Source organism: Rhynchophorus ferrugineus, unplaced genomic scaffold, assembly GCF_030347505.1.
Source record: "Rhynchophorus ferrugineus isolate W39M unplaced genomic scaffold, kcgeb_rfMv2 rfM4, whole genome shotgun sequence".
NCBI lineage: Eukaryota > Metazoa > Arthropoda > Insecta > Coleoptera > Curculionidae > Rhynchophorus > Rhynchophorus ferrugineus.
This window is the reverse complement of record NW_027472583.1, coordinates 32535766-32556904: the sequence shown is the minus strand read 5'-3', so window position 1 is coordinate 32556904 and position 21139 is coordinate 32535766. Positions and strand designations below refer to the sequence as shown.

The window sequence follows — 21139 nt, the reverse complement described above, 5'->3', positions numbered from 1 at the left end:
GTATAGATACTGACTTATGACCACTTCTAGAAAATCCCAAATAGATATAACAGGATACTAACGCATAGATAAACATGAACTTATATTGGACAGAAACAAAAGGAAAGTTATTATGACAGGCAGCTACAAAATGTGAAATGAAATGTGAATGAAAATCAAACTATGAAAGTAACGATGGAAAATGACAAGTAAATAAATATTGGAATATAGCGGTAGACCGAATTGGAAAAATTGCAACGAATTTATAATTTTATACTAGGTATATACTAAATGACAATTAAGGTATATAAGACGTTGTAATAGATATGGAGCAGTCTAAAGTTCGGTTACGACGCTTCGGTATTATTAAAAAAACCAAATCCAAGAACTCAAGTGAGAGGAATGTCAAATATCACCAGGCTGAATAAAAGGTAGCACAGAAATAATAAAAGACCTCAATATTGAACCATTAGAAGAGTATATAGAAATGAGATAATTTAGTTGGTGGGCTCACTTACTGATGACTAAAAAGGTTCAGAGAAAAGAATTGAATAATTTAGAGAGAACCTGTTGAATGAAAATCCATCTCAAACTTTCAAATAATGTTTATAAAGCTTAACAGTTGACGAAATAATGAGTCACAGTGCATGATGGGAAAGATTCAAAAAGAGGAAATCTATCACTATCACATGAAATAGTTGAAAAAGCAATTTGTTAAGTAAACAGAATGTCAATAAAGTCTTGTTATGCGTATGATGAGTTTACCAAGGTGTAATGTGACTACCGACGTTGATTAAATAAACTGAACGACGTATTGTTGCAAAAATAACCGGTAATAACGATTCAAAGAACAGACGCGAAGCCATCCTCTTGCTGGACAATGTTCGGTTATACGTTGTAAGAGTTTTGAAGGATACTGTCGTAGCTCGAATGGGCAGTTCTGCATACCTGTTCGTTGTTATTTTCGGACCTAGCGCCTTCTGTTTCGAAATGCTGGAGAATTGCGAAAATGGATCTTAAAAGAACTGATGTACTGAAAAATAATTTAAAAGATATATATGTGCATGACAATGAGCGATCAAATATCTTCCCAAAATCTCCTCAAAATCTGGTGGCTCTATGGCATAAGCTCTTTGTGGGGTTAATGAATGAAATAAATATTTCAGATACTTCCCTCTATATAACAAGTCAATTGAAAAGTCCAACACATTTTTTGGGAATCGACGAAAATTTCTTCTCAGCGAGCATTCTTTTGATATCTGAGAACAGGAAATAGTCGCTGGGGACCAGATATGGGGAATACGGTGGATGAGGAAGCAATTGGAAACTCAACTCATGGATTTTTGCCATCGTTTTCACTGACTTGTAACACGGTGCATTTTCTTGGTGAAGCAGCACTTTCTTTTTCTTCAAATGCGGATAAATGTGAAATAATGGAGCCATGTTTTATCCATTGTCACATATCGACTCAAAAACTTGAGTTTATTACGTTTGATCATCTTCAAACACTGTTCCGAATCATCAACTCGTCATTGTTTTTGATCAAAAGTGAGCTCGCGCGGCATCAACTTTATACAGAGCTTTCTCATACACAAATGTTCATGAATGATATGATGTACACGTTCAGTTGATATCTTCAAAGTGTCTGCTTTTCATTCAATTTCAATTTACGACCATTCAAAATAATTTTGTAAATTTTTTTTATTGTTTTCGTCGGTAACAACTTCAAAAAGCAATATTTTATCAACACGCGAAATTCCTTTTTATCCATTTTTTTACAATATCAAAAGTTACTTCACTCAAAATGCTATAAATTACAAACTAATAATCCGACAGCTGTCAAATGTATAGACGCATCTTCTGAGGGGTTAGGGCTAACTAAAAATCATATGAATTTAATTTTAGTAGCGCCATCTATGTGTCAGGCCGAAGACTTTTCAATTGACCTGTTATTATACACACACACGCACACACACACACACGCACACACATACACACACATACACACACACACACACACACATAATATATATATATATATATTACAACACACCGTATAATGTTAAAAATCATTGACCGAACTGAAATCTCGTCTATAACCGAGCGCTGAACTCGCACCAGCGTCGGCCATGACACAGAAATTGCGGCGCTTTTGATTTTTTTACTTCTTTCGTTTCTCTATATCGGCGTGTAAAAGTGCATTGGTTGCCTCTCATTGTGTGTGCGTTGGTAATGGTGAACGTACATCGACAGATCATGACTAATCACCGATAATGTTCAGTTTTCCTTTACGCCAAGCTGTATTTACGTTGGCGCCATCTATTTTTAAACACCTCTAATCAATCTTTTTAATTATAATGTACAACGTTCGAATTAAATTAGTTTTTTATATTAGATGTGCTACTATCATGAATATTTTTGAATTCATCCTATTTTATAATTTTGCTAGTTACGATATATATTTTGTGATTACTTATTTTAAATATAAACAGTCACAAATATTTGAAAAATAATAAATAAAATATATTTGGGTCTTAGAAATACCTCGTATTTTAGAGAATCATTTCTTAAAAACTTATCCTCTTTATGTTCAAACTTATGGTCGATAAATTCTAACAATTTCAGCAGCTTAAGAGTAATATAACTAGTAATAGTTCATAGAAGAGAAAAATTATTAGGTTCTTAAACACTTACGTTACTTATTAATCAAATATAATTTAACAATTTTATATCCAAGTAATATATTTTACTTTCATTAGAGAGCATATTTACGTTTTACGCTTAGTTATTGTGTCCGTTATGCTCTTGTTGCCTTAGAAAGACATTTTGATATCACTGTATTTCTAATTCGTTTGTTCTCTTAATACCTGTAAACATTTCTCTTGATAGAACTAGATTTTATCACTGCATTCCCCTTAATGCATTTGCCATATCTGTTACAGTAACGTTACTAAAACAGTTACTATTTTTTCTCTCCTGACACATTTTAACCAAATGCTCATCTATATTCTGAACAATTACACACATATCTATGCACATAAATCTTTTACACTCTACAATAATATTTTCTACTTCATCGCCCTGTTTTAGAAATTGGCAGCATTGAATCATATCATATTCAGAAAGTTTCTTTCAAGTGAATAAGTAAGCGGTTAATTTCCAATTTGTCAAATATTTGTTCATAATTCCATTATTTATGAATTTCTTCTATGTCTTATCGAGTTCAACCATTCCTGTTTCTGCGCCAAGTACAATATATCTGCAATGAATTATTAATAAATGTTATGACTAATAAAATTAAAATATGTAGTATTTACATTTTTCCTCCTCGAATTTGGAAAAACTATAAACTATTTGCTATATTATGGTTATGTTATTTATATGTTATGTTAAATATGGGAGAAATACAGAAAAGCATATTGTTTCATGTACTGTTAAAGTCTGAATAAATTATTCGAGCTTAATATTTTAAATAATAATTCTTCGCATTCTATATTTGCTGGCATGTTTTCCCGCAGTATTGTTCACGAATATGTTTCATTTTAAATGCTACCTATTTCCGCCTATAGTGCATAATTTATTTACATATAGATATATTATAATCATATAGGCGAAAGCTTTTAGTCTAGAGACATCTAGGATTTTATAAAATAAAGAAAAATATAATCGAAAAGAATTCAACAAACACATGTACACATATAACAGTTTATAATACACCTAACATTTTTTGCATAAACATATTTATTTGATTTTTTAAAAAATATTATATAAATCGGGTAAATTGGTAAAATCCATAGGTCCTAATTCGCTACAGTTTTAAAATTATAAAGTACTCTTTTTAGTGTGCACAGAGAACAAAATCAAATGGTTTTATTTTCTTTAATCTTCTGACTAAGCCTTCATTATCTTGGAGCTGGAGAACCTAAAACATTGATGTGCTGATGTAGCTCCTGTTAATGTTGAACATAGCCTTTGATAACTTTATCGACAGTTTCTACCTTCAGCTCCTTATGCAGATTGTCATTAGGAATGTACCATGGAGCATTATCAATGCCTCGCAGTTCCTTGTCTTGGAATCTTTGTATGATATTTCTATTGCTTTGGTTGGTACAGCCCTAAAGAGTGGAACACCATAAGCCCACACTGGCTTCAGTACTTATTGGTAAAGCAACAGTTTATTATTTGATAACCAGAATATTTTTTTGCACTTCAGCTGGAGTTATTCACTCTTTTATTGGTGAAATTATACTTTACGTTCTTTTAAATTTTACGTGCATTGATATTTTTATTTTACGTGTTTTACGTGCTTTGAAATTATACTCTTATACGGTAAAAAAATATAAATTTATTTAACTTTATCTGAAAATGAAATATAAAATATATTATAATAACATAGATATGTTTATAAGTTTTTCTAATCAGGACGCATCAATGTTAAAACGAAGTGACTCAAGTTGTGTGTGAAATATTAACAAAATTGTTTATTTGAATGGAGAATCTACATATTAATAGAATATAATATCTCTCATCATATACACCACTGTCTCTAATGGTAGCACAGTAGTCTAAATATCAATGTTTATGCATCATAGATTGCTGACGGCTGATTTGAGCCATAGCTGGAGATACATAAACTTTAAAGGCATCAGTGGATTGCGATTTCAGAACCTCTAACAAGAAAATGGACTCAAAATCCGCGTTAAAAAGTAAATTTGTGGGAAAGTATTCACACTGACTCAAACTCGTGTGGGATGACATCATTCTATAAAAGGCTATTATATTTATTTACATAGTATTTGCTCTAAAAATAGGCATCATTCCTGGAGATGATTTATTGACTAAAACTGCAACTTAGTCGTGTAACTTCATGGTCATTTTGTCGTTTTCAAATAAACACTCTTTATTTCTACTGTTATGTAATAAGTGGTGCTCTACAAACTTATTGAACAAACTAATATATATCCTACTATTAGTCATTCGTCTAATGTGGTAATAAATCCAATGAGTAATAGGTGGTCTTACATTATCTAGCATCTACATTTCAATAGGCCTTGTTGATTTATAAATAACTAATTCTCCAATATCTTTTACATGTACGCATTTATTTTTTACCATTTGATTCAAACGGAAAAAGAACTGGTCCATTCATAGACTATTACTATTGGCTCGCGTGTTGTTCGGTGTTTAAACAGGTCTAGTTAAGTTCATTGGCTTCGATTAACTTTTTACATGTTTTTTATGTATTCGTAGAATGTGTCTTGTACTCGTATCAGATAAATAAAAACTAATGCTCTGAAATGCTTTAGATTGTTTTGTAACTGAAAGCAAATATTGGGTTGATGTGGGTTAATATATGTTTTTTTTGTTAATTAAAAATATTTGTTCTTGATATGTAAACACGCTATTTAATTACCGTGTAACTTATCTCTTTCTTTATGGTCGGTGTTTCATAAGTTACAAGCAGATTATCTGTAAATTTATTAATTTGAGGTCAATATTGACATGTAACATAAATATATACATATTTGTTATGTTTTTTTTTAACCGAAAAGTGTTCTTCTAAAGAAATATAACCTAATGTTCCATTAGAATTTTCAGAATGAAAACTGAAACGCGCAAAAAAAAAAAAATTAAGAAATTCTCCTCCACTAGAATCAGGTACATCGGACTATATATAAGCTGCTTTTTCTACTAAGAATTTATGCTAAATTCGTGATGGCAAATAAAATAAGGTAGAAAATATAGATAGAAAAGTTCTACAAAAATTAGTTTGGGGGAAGCTTTATCACCAAAGATCGGTAGATTCGCCAAAGATCGATGAAGTTAGCAAGCTCAGTGCAAGCTGTTGAATTAAAGATACATTTTTTAACAAAACTTAATCCTAATATCATATCTATATCCAGCTTATAAAAAATTTGCGTAATATATTTAGAGAATCCCAATAAAGTACCTATAGTAATACATGAAGCACGTGAAGGTAAAAATGAAAAATGATAAAATACAGTACTAGACAGAAAAATTGCACATTAAAATGAATCGAAATATATCAAGTTAAATAAAGAAGTATAAGACCACCTATTACTCATTGGATTTACTACCACATTAGACGAATGACTAATAGTAGGATATATATTGGTTTATTCAATAAGTTTGTAGAGCACCACTTATTACATAACAGTAGAAATAAAGAGTGTTTATTTGAAAACGACAAAATGACCATGAAGTTACACGATTAGGTTGCAATTTTACTCAATAAATTATCTTCAAGAATGATGCCTATTTTTAGAGCAGTGTGCATACTTTCCCACAAAGTTACTTTTTAACGCGGGTTTTGAGTCCATTTTCTTTTTAGAGGTTCTGAAATCGCAATCCACTGATGCCTTTAAAGTTTATGTTTCTCCAGCTATGGCTCAAATCAGTTGTCAGCAATCTATGATGCATAAACAATGATATTTAGACTACTGTGCTACCATTAGAGACAGTGGTGTTTATGATGAGTGATATTATATTCTATTACTACGTAGATTGTCCATTCAAATAAACAATTTTGTTAATACTTCACACACAACTTGATGCACTTCGGTTCAACATTGATGCGTCCTGACTAGAATAACTTATGAACATATCTATGTTATTATAATATATTTTATATCTCATTTTCTTAGATAAAGTTAAATAAAGTTATAATTTTTTAAGTTGGGTATTTTAACGACAGCGGGTTTTTTATACTATGGATAAGTGTTGGATCTACTACAATGATCAAAACAAAAGTGGAACCTAAGGAATGTTGTCAGCTCTATTCAGAAATCGACTAAGAACTAATTAACACCAATTGTTTATAATACAACATCCAGCCTTTTCATGAAATTTAGCTCCATTTAACTATCAGATCTTGTCGAATCCCAAAACATCCATATATATTCAGTAAATAAGCTTTAATTTGCAGTGAAAATGTCTTCCTTATTCTTATATAAACAAATCCTTCTTTTGTTACAAAGCCTGCACTATAGACGTTTCTATTGTGAAATATATCGATATGAATAAGTATTGGACAGAATCGAGCTTTGAACAGTTTTCTGATCATTTACTAATAATAATAAGAGTCTTTTCAAAAACTATCACTAAAGATGAACCATTTTCTGCCTCCTATCTAACAATAAGTTTAACTTACCACTATTTTGCGAACAGTTAGAGCAATCAAGAGAAAACCACATATCAGTCACAATTCAGCAGGAAAATTAAAGAAAAAGGAAGCTATGAACGAATTGACAAGTGAGAAAGGAAGAAAACAAGAGTGCCTTTAATAAAATTTTAATCCACCCATTAAAAATAATGACTAAAATTGGATTAGGAATATTAAAGAAAAGGGTGCAATTTTCTCTAATTATTTAAAACATGTATTTATTTAATCCTTCTCGTCCTGATGTATATAGATGAAGAAAAAAAGTTACTGGCTCATATCAAATGGACCAATAGCTTGAAAAAATTACTGTGAAGGAAGTTAAACAAGTTACTTATTGCATATTCAGCAGATAATCATTAAGGATAGTAAACATATTTAAAAAAAATATCAATAACATGATTATGAAAAAATAGTTTCAACAAATATTGATTTGTCGATATATTTCCATTTATCTCTCTAAAGTAGATCGTGATTTTTACTGTTGTCCACTTTCAACATATAACTTATGAAAAAAAAAATCAACACAAATCGATCATTTGTATGTCAAAACTTTAAATAGATTATACATCGGCTTTATGAGTAGAATACATTCACTGAATTAACTCGTCTAGAAGGAGGCCTCTCACTTTGCAAGACGTTAATCCTTTTACAGATCAGATACTAGATCTATTTGTCTGTTAAATTGGTCCAATGATTGTTATCGGACTAATTGGTCAATTTTCACGTCCATTCAATTGCAGAAAATTAGTTTAGACTTGGAGTACGACTGACTTGTCAGCCTAAGAAATATTTCAACATAATGATTATGCCGTAATTATATTGGATCTTCATAGTTATAAGAACTTTTTCAAATATTTTTATAATCCTATTTATACGGTGAATCCTTAATTTGGACATGGAATGTAGATAAAAGTATTACTTTACACTTCCGAAAAGTTTATGTTTTAATAAATTCTTTTTAACTCACATATAAACTAAACCTATTGCTGATAATATTTTAATTCCACATAACTAATTTGTCCAAATAGTCCCAAAATGAGACAAAATATCGTCCTTCTACTGGCACTGTTACACTTAGTTTAGATGCTTTAATATTTAAAATGTACATGCTTCGTGTCTTCTTTGTAGTTTTAAGTTTTTATGATGGTCTGGTTTACAATGTCTTCTATATTGTACCTATGGGGATTATGAAAAGTATAAACTAGGTAATTCGTGAAAACAACTAAGCAAGATTAACAATAATGCTAAATAAATAAATATACAAATATTAAAACTTTTTAAGCTTTATATGGAGTTTTTCTTTATTTAAACTTTAATCTAACCAGTAAATCGTAGATATGTGAACCGTTGGCTAGTGCGCATTAGAGCTGTGTTTATTGGCTAAAACTAGCCAACGTTTCACAATCGTTACAGATTGTATTTTCTCAGATTTTCTCTCCTAATTACGATATCTTATTTAAGCCAGAGCCTGCTATGACTGCGTGATCAACTTATGATCCTCTCAACTCATGCCTCTTTGAGTAATTAAAAAACTCAGGAGGGTGGTATAGATGATAAAGCTCTCTCGACCAAAAGTTAGACTTTATTGAATTGAATGTTGTAACCGGTCACTCACAGCATTGTTGGTTCTTTATCTCTAAACGGATCACCCTAAAGTCCTCACAGAAGAACTCGTATTGACCTGTCTTTTAGTTATGGGATTAGGAACATCTGCGTCAGCTTCATTTGTGGTTTGAATATAATTTGGATGTTGTGTTCCTTTACTATTCTTCCAACGGGGTCTGTTGATTTTTAAAGAATGGTTAGCTTGAAGCTAGGATAACATTGTTGGTCTTCTTATTCTCATGAGCACTGGGATTATTTTATTTATATTTTCCAAGTTTTTCCATTTTGAGGTTAGACCTTGGATGTGATTAAATTGATAAGGAATGTATTCACTTTCTAACACATTCACATTTTTCACATTCTGAAGAATCACAGTAATCTAGATGAGAGGCCCTATGCTCTATGCCCTATACCCGAGGAAATTTGTCTCTATGTGAGAGTTTCCTGTAAATCTCGGAATAATTTTTGGTTTTATTCTTTTGGTTGGTTATTGAAAATATGGATGATTCAAAAACTGATTGAGACTACCCTCTTCATGATTCCAACAACTTCATGTTGTGAAACAGGAGCTAGAACAGTGGTGTGCTAATTTCCTTTTCCTGATTTTCTTCAATGGGTTCTTGTCGGTAATGTTCTTTCATAACGTGTAACGACTCTGATACATATCGAATTTTACCTCTTACAATAGCGTCCTACAAAATACTTTGAAAATATTATAGCAGATGTTGGACACATGAGGATTGTCAGCAGCAACGGCAAACAAACCATGATAAAGATCTTGAAAACCTTATATATATATATATATATATATATATATATATATATATATATATATATATATATATATATATATATATATATATATATATATATATATATATATATATATATATATATATATATATATATACCACCATCGACTGCCCAAGTTCCTTTCATCAATATATTTCTTCACGTTTGTGTGAAGTCAACAAATAATGGTTACATCATAGAGTCATCACTGTTTTATTTCGTTCTAACTTTATTCAGTGAGTCACGACCCCCAAAAATGGTTTCTTTGGATTATATTCTTTTAATCAATTATTTTTTTTACATATAATACAACATATTCTTTTAATCCCATGAGGTACAATGCTTTAATTAGTTTAATTATTTACCATTGTAATTTAATAATAATTAAATCAATTAATTTTCAGTCTATTGGTCACGTCAGCGGATGCCACATAAATCCTGCCGTAACAGCGAGCCTCTTCGTAACAGGAGACATTAAACTACTGAAATCATTGCTGTACATTCTTGTTCAATGTATTGGAGCCGCAGCTGGGGCGGCATTCTTGAAAGTAAGTAAACATGATCGGAAACAAAACTCGAGAATGCATCATAATTCTATCGATCGTATCGCACGTATCGAAAAGTTATTAAATTACTAAACCGATGTCCGATGACAAACAGGTGGCAATGTCAGGGCGATATCTGATGTGATCCTGACCTCCTGGGTCAGTCGAGTATGACCACTGCCGGCATCGTCGTTCGCGGTCTATCGCCCACCGACTTAAAAGTTACGAAACAGATTTGTTTATATTCGTTTTGTGGGTGATTTAGTTGCTGTGTAATGAATCCGTTTTGATATTTTCTAAAGATTAAGACAAATTTGAATTTACTTCTATTAAATTGGGTCAACAATAAAATTTAGGGTACAGGTGCGGTTAGATAAAGACAATATATTCGGCGATTTATTTCGGTACAAATTGAATCTAATTATATGCAGAAGAAATATTTATTTTTAGACGAACAGATATTAAACAATAAACAAGATATTAAACACTAAACACGATCACACTATAAGAATATAAAAAGAAAGAAATGCACGTGGCAGGGTTACCTTCAGGTGTTACGAACAGTGGACACGTTTATCTAATTATATGCAGAAGAAATATTTATTTTTAGACGAACAGATATTAAACAATAAACAAGATATTAAACACTAAACACGATCACACTATAAGAATATAAAAAGAAAGAAATGCACGTGGCAGGGTTACCTTCAGGTGTTACGAACAGTGGACACGTTTATCTAATTATATGCAGAGGAAATATTTATTTTTAGACGAACAGATATTAAACAATAAACAAAATATTAAACACTAAACACGATCACACTATAAGAATATAAAAAGAAAGAAATGCACGTGGCAGGGTTACCTTCAGGTGTTACGAACAGTGGACACGTCTGATCACTCTCAGAGTCAGGAACGGAAAGAACCTCGAGGCGTCGCGTCATCCCCTAGCTTCATCACCCGATGTTGCCACGTTGTACCCTCTGTCGGTACCACTTGTTGCCACCTCACCATGGTTGCTAACTTTAGGTATGTGCAACGCCTCGAGTAGATCTGTGGGCTGCTGAGAATTGCGGGAAAATTCGAAACATCTGAAGGTCGCTACAAAAGTAATTTGGTTTTTACATTATTTTATATTATAAAATTATAACTATTATTATAACTATTATAACATTATGATATTAATGATTCTACATCCATGAAACTTCTGAATCTCCTAAAGAGAAATTTGTATAATATGCTTAGCTTTAAAACAATATAAAATAATTGATAATATCTCTTTTGTACCTTTTTAACTTTCTTGAAACTAGTACTGCCATTGATTTTACAAGCTATTTTATTCTCAAAACAGATCTCATTACCACTAAAGACATTTCAATGACACTGTCTAATCAAGTCTCAATAAACTTCAAATCAAATCTACATTCCTACCTAATTACTTATGGAGTTAAAACATTTAGTGTTGATGCGTTCATAGTATAGCTTTGAAGAAAATATAAGTCAAATAAGGCACGGAAGATATGAATCAACGTATTAACCTTACTGAGGACAAATCTATGATTATTTGTTGCAGCTATTGTTACGTACCAAGCTTATAACCTTATGAAACTTAGAAAACTTTGGTTTCACCAAAAACTGTCAATGATGATTCTGTTTAGAAAGTTTATGTTTATTACGTTTGATCCATATCTCAACGGGAGCAAGTTAATGCAATTACAGGTATACTTGGGATCAAAAATATAAGAGAAAACTATGGCATCTACACCTGAAATAATAAGCCTAATGGGCCAAGCTGTAGGAGCTTTTGCTTCTCTAGCATATCGGATACATATATTAGGTGCTAACAAAACTATTGTGCAGCTATATCTGTTGGTGAAAATGCGAAGTAACCAAAAAATTTGAAGACAATAGATTTTTTTATTAAGATGTACTGGACCACCATATTGGCGATGAGAACTAGATTTATCACGGAAATTTCAAGTCCAAAAAGTCATGGGTTAGACTAGGAGAGACTTTTCTATGGATCTATCACTATGAATGTCTAACGTTGTCAGTCGACAAAATTTGTCAAACAACTTATTGTTGCAAAAAATACCAGCATTAGTGAGTAACGAACGCGAAGTCGTCCTCTTGCATGACGTTTTACTACACGTTGCAGCATTGCTAAAGGGTAAACTGTTCCAGCTTATATACCAGACATAGCATCTTCTCATTACCACTTGCTTGGACTGCGCAGTATGGCTTTAGAGAGGCGCAGTTAGGCACAGACTTTAGAAATACTCAGAAAGTGTGAAAATGTCGACCTAATAGAAATTGGATCGCTACCAAGCTAACATCGTTCTGTTGCCGTGGCATCAACTTCATGTCAGAACCTCTCCTAAAGAGTCTAATATCTCCGAGAGACCTGCAGCTCTCTATCAAACGTCTTCCTTCACAAAAAAAATCCCAGGCCCATATGGTATTTATCTTGTTTAAATTTCTGATTCAGCCAGTCTGCCTCTATCGAGCACAGCTATGGTACAAGTATGTCGAGACAACTTGCACTACTCCAAGTGTTCTAGTCTAAAGAAAAACTACGCCTTACTCAATGTCTCATGATTTATAAGGAACGAGAACACCCGAATGTGAGGATCTCCCTTGTTTTTTTACAATACATCAATCTTCTAATTGAAGCCTTACCATCTCACCATTCGTGGTAGACAAATAAAATACAGCAATCCCAGTGGAAATTCCTCTTCAATAGAGTCAATATTTACAGTTTGCTTACTCACGCTAGAGCCATCCAATATTGTGTCTGCTGCTGGATAAATGTCAACTAAAATAAAGTACCGTTAGTCAAGTAACACCTTTCTTACTAATTATTTAGATATCTAATTTTCGGTAATTTCGAAACAATATAGAAATTATAGTTATTATAGTTTTTTAAACTAAAATTTGCGCCTTATTCAATTTTTAATTTTCCAAATTAAACCATTTTTAAGTTTTAATATAAATAAACTTGAGTTCTCTAAAAATACCGAGGTTCTTTGTGGCCTCGGGGATGATTATGACTTTTTATCAGTTCAGAGAACGTCATGTTTGGATGTGTGATAATATAATCCTTTTGGAGTTCGTCCAATTCTTCCTCATAGGACTTTATGAACAGATCAGATTGTTCCTTATCATGACATTCAAAATCACTGTCAACACATTTGTTGACCTAGGGCACGACTTTCAGTAAAATACGAATAATTTTTTCAAATATTAACATTACGAAGCGAAACTCTTCTAAATGACCAACAATGTCATATACAATTAGACCCATTTAATAAAGTATACATCAAGTTGTGTTGTCTGCGCAATATTATGGAAAGAGCCATTAAATTCAACACCTAATAGTTTACATATAATATAAAAACAAACTTTTGTTTTTATTTAATGCGTTATCTTAAATGTCGTCTAGTGTAAAATATACTAGTTATATAATAACTGGTGTAATATAATTAAACACGGATAAAAACCATGTATAATATATACAACGAATCACTTTTCGTTTGAGGTCATGTATATATTGAGTATTGTGTCATATAATTAGCAGTTAAAATGGTTTTTCCATCATAACGGCATAAAACACAAAAGGTTACATATTTTATACCTTCAATTATTGATGATTACTTGACGCATTGTGATTTATTTCCCCATATAAAGGTTAAGAATGCCGGTTCTGAACAAAATCCTGCCTACACCTAGGGACACGGAGGTCAGAGTTATAGAGAATAACCTTTATTATATTCAATAATTATTGATATTCGTTCATATGTACGTATTAGTTGGAAAATTGCGATGCAATAACATATTTAGAACAGTGCATTAGCATAATATGTTTGGAAATTGTTCAACATTAAATACAAGTGTAAAAATAGTTTGAGAGGTAAGTGATAAACTTAATCTAACTTAGTGCATTTCTATTATAATAATGAAAATTTATGTAAATCGATTGTAAATTGATGTAAACAACTATTAAGAAAGTTTTATGTCGGAGACAAAGAACGGTCCAGACCACCAAAAAAGTTAGAAGAATCGAAAAACTTCTTAAACGAAAATCCAGTTGCAGCAAACTCTTAGTGGGTTTTCGGGCAGCCTAGAAATTGACGAATGAACTGTTCGCAGGATTTAACATGTATTAAGAAAGATTCAAAATGACAGAAAATGGCTATTACACAAATTGATGAAAATGCCATTTCGAAATATCGTGGTTTCATTGCTTGCGAAGCAAAAAAAGATTTTTCTGTAATATATTGTGACTGGCGATGTAAAATAAATTTACTACGAGAATCCTAAAAGCAAACATACGCGCAAAGTCATCCTCTTAAATGACAACGCTAAAGTTGGCAACAGTTCCGTTTTCAATGATGCTGGAAGCATAAAGAGGTGCATCTCGAGTGGGAAGTTCTGCCAGGCATAGAGCCTTCTTTTGACCGCTTATTTAGATTGATACAGCATGGCTGGTTGGCACGCAGTTTTGAAATACTGGAACGCTAAAATAAATCAACGTATCAAAATAGCTCTATCGACACAGTATTACTATTGTAGCGACCTTGAGGTATGTCGAATTTTACATCGTGGAATAACTGTCTACAAAATACCCAGAAATATAATCCCAGATGTTGAACACGGGCGGGATGTCAGCAGCGCCAACTCGAACCCGATAACGAATAACTGGCGGCAACCCCGAGACTTTTATCTGGGATTTTATTGAAGGGTATTTCGAGTCATTTCAGTGCTCAACCCTCGTTTGGTTTAGACGTGCCACCATCGACTGCCCAAGCCTCGTCACCAGGTAACACCGCTGCCATCTGTTTTATTATTTGTATTTTTCACATTTTTTTATATTGCTAATAAATAACGGTCAGATAATGTAAACACCACTGTTTCATTTAGTTTTACCTCCATTCACCGAGCCACATCATTTATCCTATAGTGGTGACTCCGACATGATCTTTCGCAAAATCGTGTTTGGACTCGTGAATGGAGGGTACGTGCAACATGGTGTTTTTTTGTGGCCGTTATATTTTTTGTTTCAAAATTTTCAATATTTTTAATTCGATTCGTTTTCAATTTTACCTTCAATATTCCTTTTCATTTTATTCCTATTCATTTCATTATTTCCAATTCATTCTTTTAAATTTTCTGTCAAAATTTTCTTTCACAATCTTTTGAACTCATAGATGTTTTTACATCACTGCTTAATCATCAGCGTCTCGGCTAAACATATCTTTCGGCGCTATGTTAAATCATAATATCTTCCTTCGCTCGCCGTCTCCGTTATAATGGCAGACATTTTGATTTGAAAAGCTTTGGGCAGCTTCGGTCGGATACCGTCGTTATTTGTTTTTTCTGAATTACACTAACTTATGTGACTAAGGATTAGTCACAGAGCAGCTCCAGAAGCTAGGTACCGATTGCAGTCACCGTAGACTCGTCATGTCTTCGCCGAAGTACCAGAAATGCCAACGTCTCGTCTTCAGGAAAATAAGCTACTACGTCGTCGAAAAATCGATTCTCCCTCAGCGTCGATTACGGGAGCCCTGTCCGATAAATAGCTTGTTTTCAACGTCGTCGATGGACCACATTCAAGTGCCAAAGCGACGATGAAGCAACGGTATCTATAGGACCGGAAAATATCAACAGCTGTACCAGATCGCAACCGTACCAACCACAACCGTTTCGAATTATCATATTTTTCAAAGCCCTTTTCATGTAACACATTTTGTTGGGTATATATTTTTTTTTGTATTTGATATTTTTTCATACATTTTTGTATTTTTGTTGCTTGGAATAATCTTATGTAGAATTCTGGCAGGGGGGTACTGTAGCGACCTTGAGGCATATCGAATTTTACATCGTGGAATAACGGTTTACAAAATACCCAGAAATATAATCCCAGATGTTGCACACGGGAGGGGTGCCAGCAGCGCCAACTAGAACTCAACAACAAATAGCTGGCGGCAACCCCGAGACGTTTATCTGGGATGTTATTGGAGGGTATTTCGAGTCATTTCAGTGCTCAACCCTCGTTTGGTTTAGACGTGCCACCATCGACTGCCCAAGCCTCGTCACCAGGTAACACCGCTGCCATCCGTTTTATTATTTGTATTTTTCATATTTTTTTATATTGCCAATAAATAACGGTCACATAATGTAAACACCCCTGTTTCGTTCCATTTTACCTCCATTCACCGAGCCACATCATCTACCCTAAACTATATTACTGGAAAGATGGGAACAAGGTTTAGGAAATGATGAACATATTTTCATTTATTTTGATCAAATCGTATCAATACAAGTACGAAAAACATAAATTAAATAAAAGAAGGCCTTCTTAGAAGGTTTACAAAGAGGTGGAAATTAAAATTCAAATAATAAAAATAAAAATAAGACGCTGTAAAAATAAAAATAACAAGATGGGAAAGATGATGTACAAACTAAAATTAAATAATATAAAGGTTGATTTTTTTGAACAATCAAATTTGGAGGTAAAGGCACTTTTTAGGGACTCAGGTATGTCATATCTTCTGATAAAGAATAATAATCATTTCGTTCCTCAGTTCAATTTGTAACGAATTATTTATCAGGTAGGTTAGAATTTTTGGGATAGTTTGGGGGATAATTCAAAATGTTTATATTTATTGGAAAACCGAAGAAAAATGGCCGATAATCCCTCGAGCGAATATTACATCCCTTACCTTAGCTTCATTCAATTGACACGATTTCTTTTGGATTTATCACTAATGGGATAATGTATTAAACATTCTAAGTATATAATTGGATCTTATAAATTTATTGGTTACACTGAGATATTTTATGAAAATATATAGAATGATTGTTAATAAATCAACACTTCGCCTGCTAAGTAAAAGAAAACCGAGAAGAACTAGCAATTTCTCTTGCAATTCAAGTGAAAGCCTAGTATTTCTATTATTTTTTGTTACTATTTATCTAGATAAACGATGTGTTTCGAATGATAGAAAGTTAAAGTAAAGGTTCTTCGTTTTTTAATCGATATATTTGTAATAATAATGTATAATGACATACATTTGTAAAAAAATGTTCATATATTAGGTCTGTGGAACCATTCGTTATAATTGTTGATTTCTTATTTGATATTTTATTGAAATGTAAACTAATTTTCATTGGCAATTATGCTTATAATCAGAAAATATATAATTATAATTTCGAAACATCGTTGTTTATATGAATATCTTTCGAAGATTGCTATTCATTCTAAACTTTTTATTATAACAAAAATAATATATACAACAGTATTATATATCAAAAGAAGTGCTAGTTAGAAAGATATGTGTTTGGTAAATACGACGGGTGAGATAGGATGTTTTAATAAAATCCTTCTAATTCAAACTTCAAACTTCATTTCTTAATGTTTCTTACTTGTTCGCTCCCTCAACTGTGCTGTATTTGAATATAATAATTTTATCGAGGTTTAATAAAATATCAAACACTTTCGTCTATCAAAACTAACACAAAAACTAACGAAAACTTTTTTTCAAATTTAATATAATATAATGAAATGCACTGTTAACGTAATAATGCTCTTTCTCAATATATCACAATTGGTTTGTGATTTATTATTATCTTGATTGATCTAGTTGATTATCTTTAAAATATTGGACTAATAGTATGGAAAACTTTTAAAAAAGCAATAGGCAAGCAATACCAAAAAATTAACTAATCAAATATATAATGGCTCCTTCACCAAATTATAATAAAAAATTAAATATATTTTGGTTTGAATCTTATATATTGATTATATAGATAAATTATATATTTATGTATTATTGAATGAATGTTATGTATTGATATATTGATTATAAAACAAATAAATAAAACTAATATAAAAAATAATATAATACCTTTAATTTGTATTCTAGTTCATGTTGCCTGAAAGTGCTGTAGGGAATTTGGGAATGACCAGTGTTAATGCTGCGCTGACTCCAGCTCAAGGATTTTTATTCGAACTCACACTGACGTTCGTTCTTTTGTTCGTTGTGCAAGCGGTTTGCGATGGAAGGAGGAAGGATATTAAGGGATCTGTGCCTCTGGCCATTGGTCTGGCTGTTGCTGTAGTCCATTTATGTGGCGTGAGTAAACATTTACTTGTTTTAATCAATGATAAGTCAAGGTCACAAGGAATAAATTATTTTGATTTCCATTGTATTACAGATTCAGTTTACTGGTTCCAGCGTAAATCCAGCCAGGACTCTTGGACCTGCGATTGTGATGAACCTTTGGGAAAACCACTGGGTAAGTAATTTTTTAAAAACTTTCTAGGTATTTTCCGTTAGTGTTATAAACAAATTTATTTGTTATCTGATTATCTTGATGAGGAAGTAATTTTGCTCTTAAAAAAATATATTAATGTTGTTGAAATATTAAAATTATTAGAAAGGATGCTTTTCCATCATAAGCCTGCCAAATATTAAATTTATACTGGGAATGGCTGTCACACAAATCTTATCACATCATATTTGGTGCACATTTAACAGGCCAATTGAAAAGTCCCCGGCCTGATACATAGGTGGCGCTACTAGAAATAAATCCATATATTTTTAGCTAACCCCTAAAAAGATGCGTGTATAAATTTGACAGCTGTCGGAACATTAGTTTGTGAATTATAGCATTTTGAGTGACGCAACTTTTGTTATTGTGAAAAAGATTTATAAAAAGGAATTTCGCGAGTTGATAAAATATTGTTTTTGAAGGGCAAAAATACAGCTGAACTAAAAACCTGGCTTGATGCCGAGTTTCCGGACACTGCCCCAGGCAAATCAACCATCAAGGATTGGTATGCTAAGATTAGACGTGGTGAAATGAGCATCGAAGACGGTGAACGCAGTGGACGCCGAAAAGAGGTTGTTACAGACGAAAACATTAAAAAAATCTACAAAATGATTTTGAATGACCGTAAATTGAAATTGAATGAAATTGCAGACACTCGGGAGATGTCAACTGAACGTGTAAATCATATCATTCACGAATATTTGGGCATGAGAAAGCTCTGTGCAAAGTGGGTGCCGCGCGAGCTCATTTTGACCAAGAATAACGACGAGTTGATGATTCGTAGCAGTGTTTGAAGATGATCAAGCGTAATAAACCGAGTATTTTATTTTTCATCATGTCACTCGGAAGATAATTTTTTTAAGAAGACAGTTTTTGCGAATGTGCAGTACACGATGTACCCGCTCCAAATCGTGGGAAAACGCAACAAAACGGCCGCATTTGAACAAAAAACTGATGCTTCACCAAGACAATGCACCGTGTCACAAGTCAGTGAAAACGATGACAAACAGCCAGGCGAATTGCTTCCTCATCCTCCGTATTCTTCAGATCTGGCCCCCAGCAACTATTTCCTGTTCTCAGATCTCAAAAAAAATGCTCGCTGGGAAGACATCTTCGTCGTATGAAGACTTGATCGCCGAAACTGAAGCCTATTTTGAAGCAAAGGACAAATCGTGCCACAAAAATTGTATCGAAAATTTGGGGGGCCGCTATAATAATCACCCGTGAAGGGAACCATGTTGAACAAAAAAAAATAATTTTGCCAAAAAAATGTGTTTTACTATGGTAGGCCAGGGAATTTTCAATTGACCTTTTATGTTTGAACAAGGGGTCAAGATTCTGAAAACTTTTAAATCGCTGAAAGGAAATTATATGTGACAGAAGTAAGGAATAACACAACATTTTATTTTATATCAAAACAATTTATTTTACTGAAATATGTGATAATCTAATGGATGTTTCTTAAGAGAATCTCATGTTAAGATACCGCACTCATCGTGTCTCTCAGTGTGATATATCAATATATAACGCATATATAACACTTCCTTCTTAAAGAGCCAATCAAATGGTTTTGTCGTTCCCCTAGTACTCCCTAAAACTACAAGCATATGTTAAAATTCCAATTGGCTATTTAAGATCACAGCAACCTCAGTTCATCTATGGAGGCCTTACACCCTCAAACTCTATGGTCTCTAATTGTAATAGTTGGTGACTTGGAACATTTTCAATGCACTTTTTGTTGTTTTGCAACTTCTACTGTAATATTTTTGCACGAACTTCACTTACTTATGATTCCAGTAAATAGAAATCGAATAGAATCGTATCAACATGTGTTTCTTCTTGTTAAGTAAGTTCTTTGCAATTAATTTAATGAATTCAAAAGAGTTTATAGACATAATCTTTTATTTTATATTAAAGTTATTCGAAATTTCTAATACTTTTGGAGTTTTTCTTAAGATGCATTCATAAATACATCTTGTAGATGTTCTTACTTTTTCTGGTGTGGCCACTACAGATCTTAATTTGCTAATTGTTGTAATGTTTATTTTGGCAGTTATGATTCCGTTTGAAGTATTGTAATGCATTATTTCTCGGTCTAAATAAGGTAGGGGAAAAGGGTAAAATTTTGTTATAAATAGGAGTCTTTATTCTATTTTGAAACAAAGTTGTTATATCTCATAGTCATTCGAATATTGTAACAATGAAAATTCAGAAAAATATTCAAAAAATTAATAAATAAATAAACAGATTGATAGTGTTAATATTTTCGATCATTGTATATTTTCCATTAAGTTATACAACAATACATTTTCCATCCATTTCTTTTTTCATAGATTTTAATTGGATAATATAAATTCAAGTTAGTTTAAATCAAAATATTTACATCTTTTACAACATTTCTCTATCTTTATGGTGACTATCGTCAGAATAATGCTGGTTATGGCTATTTCCTGCCAATCATTTGATAGGCCTATTTCCAACCAATCGTCAGTCTGAATTGCATCATTTTCATTGCCATCAAAATAACTACTTTTAGCCATCCCAATTAAACTTGAGATCTGGGATATAATTCAGCAACATCACCACAAATATCTACAAATGTTTAATAAGCAGATTTTTCTAAACAAAAAACAGTTAAGTGAATGAGGCTTCCATTTGAGGCTATACAAGTTGTGACTTGTATAGAAATGAAAACATA

At 32.3% G+C, this 21139-nt stretch overlaps 1 protein-coding gene across 2 annotated transcripts in view; it reads left to right on the top strand.

Moving 5' to 3' along the window:
- Positions 1 to 21139, top strand: part of Drip (aquaporin homolog protein drip) — a 61253-nt gene that overhangs the window by 38920 nt on the left and 1194 nt on the right. For both annotated transcript variants that reach the window (XM_076402321.1, XM_076402320.1), the window contains exons 3-5: positions 9964 to 10107; positions 18033 to 18242; positions 18325 to 18405. In XM_076402321.1, coding sequence (XP_076258436.1) covers positions 9964 to 10107; positions 18033 to 18242; positions 18325 to 18405 — 435 coding nt within the window. The remainder of the gene's footprint in view (positions 1 to 9963; positions 10108 to 18032; positions 18243 to 18324; positions 18406 to 21139) is intronic.